This window comes from Mizuhopecten yessoensis, unplaced genomic scaffold (genome assembly GCF_002113885.1).
Source record: "Mizuhopecten yessoensis strain PY_sf001 unplaced genomic scaffold, ASM211388v2 scaffold8051, whole genome shotgun sequence".
In the NCBI taxonomy this organism is placed as follows: Eukaryota; Metazoa; Mollusca; class Bivalvia; order Pectinida; family Pectinidae; genus Mizuhopecten; species Mizuhopecten yessoensis.
The window spans coordinates 437,851-444,680 of record NW_018407354.1 but is presented as its reverse complement, the minus strand read 5'-3'; the positions used below and the strand labels follow the sequence as shown (position 1 = coordinate 444,680).

Here is a 6,830-nt window from a genome sequence, read left to right as displayed (position 1 = left end):
TAGTAATGTGTAAGACTAACCTTCACTCCTAATAAATAGGTCACTGAAACATAGTAATGTGTAAGACTAACCTTCACTCCTAATAAATAGGTCACTAAAACATAGTAATGTGTAAGACTATCCTTCACTCCTAATAAATAGGTCATTGAAACCTAGTTATATGTAAGACTAACCTTCACTCCTAATATATAGGTCACAGAAACATAGTAATGTGTAAGACACATCTGAAGAAAACAAAATTCAATGGTTTTACCTTTTTATGGTCGCCTCACAATTCTCTCTCGCTTCTTGTTTTGTCAACATAGCTATCTCAGTCATTGTGTACTGAAACAGAACATCACCTCAGTCAGGTTAACATCAACAGTATAAATACACCTGAATACTGACATTAGACACCTGTATACTGACATAGGACATCTATGTACTGACATGAAACACATGTAAATGACATAAGACACCAGCATTCTGACATAGTACATCTGTATAAAGACATAAGACATCTGTATACTGACATAGGACATCTGTATACTGACATTAGACACCTGTATAAAGACATAGGACATCTGTATACTGACATAGGACATTTGTATACTGACATTAGACATCTGTATTCTGACATAAGACACCTATATACTGTCATGAGACACATGTATACTGACATAAGACAAATGTATACTGACATAGGACACCTGTATACTGACATAATACCTCTATATACTGTCATAAGACACATGTATACTGACATAAGACACCTGTATTCTGACATAAGACACCTGTATTCTGACAAAAGACACCTGTATATTATATGACTCCAATATACTTGACATAGATATTTTTATGGTTGTTATACGTAGACACAGTATATTTTACTGACAGTAACTTGACAGTTTATCGTTAAGTATTCAAAACTCACTTTGACTAAACTGGCCTGCCGTCGGAAGTAGACACAGCCCTCCTCATCCTCGTGGTAGGGGTGGAGACACACAAAAGAGCCACATCCATCGTCATGGTTACGAGGGTCAGAGCCGTCCCATGGTTTGATAGTTATCTCTATAACATAGTCAGTGGGAAGTACACCCTGAAAACATCAAGTACACCCTGAAAACACCAAGTACACCCTGAAAACATCAAGTTCACCCTGAAAACATCAAGATCAAAAACCTTACAACATCAAATCACCCTATAACATCAAGTACACACTGAAAACATCAAGTACACCCTGAAAACATCAAGTACACCCTGAAAACATCAAGTTCACCCTGAAAACATCAAGTACACCCTGAAAACATCAAGTACACAGATATATTATAGATATACTACAGATATATCACAGATATACTACAGATATACTAGATATACGACAGATATACTATAGATATACTACAGATATACTACAGATATATCACAGATATACTACAGATATACTACAGATATACTACAGATCTACTACAGATATATTATAGATATACTACAGATATACCACAGATATACTATAGATATATCACAGATATATGACAGATATATTATAGATATACTATAGATATATCACAGATATACTACAGATATATTATAGATATACTACAGATATATCACAGATATGAATTATCTGTGATATATATGTAGTATATCTGTAGTATATCTGTGATATATCTATAGTATATCTATAATATATCTGTAGTAGATCTGTATTTTATCTGTGATATATCTGTAGTATATCTGTAGTATATATCTGTAGTATATCTGTAGTATATCTGTGATATATCTGTAGTCTATCTGTAGTATATCTGTGATATATCTATAGTATATCTATAATATATCTGTAGTAGATCTGTATTTTATCTGTGATATATTAGTAGTATATCTGTCGTATATCTGTGATATATCTGTAGTATATCTGTCGTATATCTGTGGTATATCTGTAGTTCATCTGTAGTAGATCTGTAGTATATCTGTGGTATATCTATAGTATATCTGTGGTATATCTGTGATATATCTATAGTATATCTGTGGTATATCTGTAGTATATCTATAGTATATCTGTAGTATATCTGTGATATATCTGTAGTATATCTGTCGTATATCTGTGATATATCTGTAGTATATCTGTGATATATCTGTAGTATCAGTATATCTATAGTATATCTGTAGTATATCTGTAGTATATCTGTGATATATCTGTAGTATATCTGTGGTATATCTGTGATATATCTGTAGTATATCTGTGGTATATCTGTGGTATATCTGTAGTAGATCTGTGATATATCTGTAGTATATCTGTAGTACATCTGTAGTAGATCTGTAGTATATCTGTGGTATATCTATAGTATATCTGTAGTATATCTGTGATATATCTGTAGTATATCTGTAGTATATCTATAGTATATCTGTAGTATATCTGTAGTATATCTAGTATATTTGTAGTATATCTGTGATATATCTATAGTATATCTGTAGTATATGTAGTATATCTGTATGTAGTATATCTGTAGTATATCTGTATTACATCTGTATGTAGTATATCTGTAGTATATCTGTATGTACTACAGATATACTACATTCAGATATACTACAGAGATACTACATATATACTCCAGATATACTACATACAAATATACTACAGATGAACTACAGATATACTGCATACAGATATACTATAGATATACTGATACTACAGATATACTAAATACAGATGTAATACAGGTATAATACAGATATACTACCGATATACTACATACAAATATACTACAGATATTCTACAGATATACTACGGATATACTATAGATATACTACAGATGAACTACAGATATACTATAGGTATATAGTATATCTGTATGTACTACAGATATATCACAGATCTACTACAGATATATCACAGATATAATACAGATCTACTACATACAGATATACTGTATATCTGTGGTATATCTATAGTATATCTGTAGAATATCTGTAGTATATCTGTAGTACATCTGTATGTAGTATATCTGTATGTAGTATATCTGTAGTACATCTGTAGTATATCTGTATGTAGTATATCTGTAGGTCTGTAATATATCTAGTATATCTATGAAATGTTTTCCTCATTTTGTGTAATTTGTATATTTCACAGCATATCCATATATTCATGTGTGTAACTATTTTATCCTTGATTAAGTAAAAGGTAAATAAGTATACATTTCCACACATTGTAATTTTTGGCCGGATTGCAACGCAATCAGAGCTTATAGATTGGCAATTCCTCTCTGTCCGTCCGTCCGTCTGTCTGTCTGCACTATAAGGTTAAGAAGAATGGTTAAGCTCCGTTTCCATGTTATCAATTATCCCTCATCAACTAAACTTGCATGGCTTATGTATCTAAGAATGCTTATCATAATGCTTTGGATGCTGGTTTTGACCTTCACTTTCTGCTTCAGTGACCAGGTTAAGAAGTTAGGTTGAGGTCAGGCCCCATCAGCACTATGGTTAAGAAGATTGGTTTAGGTCACTTACCAAGTAACTGCTTGTCCTTCATCAACTAAACTTGCATGGCTTATGTATCTAAGGATGTGTATCACATGCGATGCCTCAGATGCTGATTCTGACCTATATTTTCCGTTTCAGTGACCAGGTTAAGAAGTTTGGTAAAGGTCAGTTACCAAGTAACTGCTTGTACATCAACTTGACTTGCATGGCTTATGTATCTTAAAGGATGAGTTTCATGAAAATGTATTGTAACAATCCGGCCATATCGCCATTGGCGGTTTCTTGTCTATTTATGTAATCAACAATTAAAAGTACATTGGTAAAGGATTCAGGTTTAATGTAAATTGTATGTGTAAACTTGATGTTTTCAGGGTGTACTTGATGTTATAGGGTGATTTGATGTTGTAAGGTTTTTGATCTTGATGTTTTCAGGGTGTACTTGATGTTTTCAGGGTTTACTTGATGTTTTCATGGTGTACTTGATGTTATAGGGTGATTTGATGTTGTAAGGTTTTTAGGTCACCTGAGACTACATATCTACTACAGATATATCACAGATATACTACAAATATACCACAGATATATCACAGATATACTACAGATATACTATATACTACAGATATACTACAGATATATCAGAGATATACTACCACAGATATACTACAGATATACTATAGATATACTACATACAGATATACTACAGATCTACTACAGATATACTACAGATATATCACAGATATACTACCACAGATATACTACAGATATACTACAGATATATCACAGATATACTACAGATATACTACAGATATACTACATACAGATATACTATAGGTATACTACAGATATACCACAGATATATCACAGATATACTACAGATCTACTACAGATATACTACAGATATACTACAGATATACCACAGATATACTACAGATCTACTACAGATATATCACAGATATACTACAGATATACCACAGATATACTACAGATATACTACAGATATATCAGATATACAACAGATATACTACAGATATACTACAGATATACCACAGATATACTACAGATCTACTACAGATATATCACAGATATACTACAGATATACCACAGATATACTACAGATATACTACAGATATATCAGATATACAACAGATATACTACAGATATACCACAGATATACCACAGATATACTACAGATCTACTACAGATATATCACAGATATACTACAGATATACCACAGATATACTACAGATATACTACAGATATATCAGATATACAACAGATATACTACAGATGGTATATCTATAGTATATCTGTAGAATACAGATCTACTACAGATATATCACAGATATACTACAGATATACCAGATATATCACAGATATATTATAGATATACTATAGATATATGGCAGATATACTACAGATATATCACAGATATACTACAGATATACCAGATATATCACAGATATATTATAGATATACTATAGATATATCACAGATATACTACAGATATATCTGTAGTATATCTGTGATATATCTGTAGTAGATCTGTAGTATATCTGTGATATATCTGTGGTATATCTGTAGTAGATCTGTGATATATCTGTAGTATATCACAGATCTACTACAGATATATCACAGATATACTACAGATATATCACAGATCTACTACAGATCTATCACAGATATACTACAGATATATCACAGATCTACTACAGATATATCACAGATATACTACAGATATACCACAGATATATCACAGATATACTACAGATCTACTACAGATATATCACAGATATACTACAGATATACCACAGATATATCACAGATATACTACAGATGTACTACAGATATATCACAGATATAATACAGATATACTACAGATATACTACATACAGATATACTGCATACAGATATACTACAGATATAATACAGATATACTACAGATATACTACATACAGATATACTACAGATGTACTACAGATATACTACATACAGATATACTACAGATATACTACATACAGATATACTACAGACCTACAGATATACTACACACAGATATACTACAGATATACTACAGATATATCTGTAGTATATCTGTGATATATCTGTATTATATCTGTGATATATCTGTAGTAGATCTGTAGTATATCTGTGATATATCTGTATTATATCTGTAGTTTATCTGTATGTAGTATATCTGTGATATACTACAGATATACTAGATATACTACAAATATACTACAGATATTTGTAGTATATCTGTTGTCCATCTGTATGTAGTATATCTGTGATATATCTGTATTATATCTGTAGGATATCTGTATGTAGTATATCTGTAGGTCTGTATTATATCTGTATGTAGTATATCTGTATGTAGTATATCTGTGTGTAGTATATCTGTAGGTCTGTAGTATATCTGTATGCAGTATATCTGTATGTAGTATATACTACAAATATACTACAGATATTTGTAGTATATCTGTTGTACATCTGTATGTAGTACAACAGATATACTACAAATATTCTACAGATATACTACAGATATACTACACACAGATATACTACATACAGATGGACAACAGATATACTACAAATATCTGTAGTATATTTGTAGTATATCTAGTATATCTGTAGTATATCAGTAGTATATCTGTATTATATCTGTAGGATATCTGTATGTAGTATATCTGTATTACATCTGTAGTATATCTGTAGAATATTTGTAGTATATCTGTTGTACTACATACAGATGTACAACAGATATACTACAAATATCTGTAGTATATTTGTAGTATATACTACATACAGATATAATACAGACCTACAGATATACTACATACACAGATATACTACAGATATAATACAGATATACTACATACAGATGTACTACAGATATACTACAAATACACTACATACAGATATACTACAGATATAATACAGATATACTACATACAGATATACTACAGATATAATACAGATATACTACATACAGATGTACAACAGATATACTACAAATATACTACAGATATACTACAGATATACTACATACAGATATACTACAGATATACTACAGACAGATATACTACAGATATAATACAGATATACTACATACAGATATTTTTTGTAATGGTTTTATTTTTCTAAGTTTTTCATTACATATACATAAACAGGACATTCACGCATTCTCACATATATCACATATACACACACGGACATGGATTAAGCATTATCACAATCAATTTCATTGTCATCATTCTATCATCATCAACATATCATCATCATCATTATCTTTATCATCTTCTTCATCCTCTTTCATATATACTTATTCAATCATCATCATTGCCATAATCCATCATCATCCAAAATCTTCA

The 6,830-nt window shown here is 30.6% G+C and overlaps 1 protein-coding gene across 1 annotated transcript in view; it reads right to left on the bottom strand.

Annotated features, from left to right (window-relative positions):
* LOC110454745 overlaps window positions 1-6,830 on the bottom strand; it is a 26,609-nt gene that overhangs the window by 5,648 nt on the left and 14,131 nt on the right. Inside the window, exons 6-7 of the mRNA XM_021504426.1 lie at window positions 914-1,078; window positions 254-324 (exon numbers count right to left, since the gene is read on the bottom strand). Coding sequence (XP_021360101.1) covers window positions 254-324; window positions 914-1,078 — 236 coding nt within the window. The remainder of the gene's footprint in view (window positions 1-253; window positions 325-913; window positions 1,079-6,830) is intronic.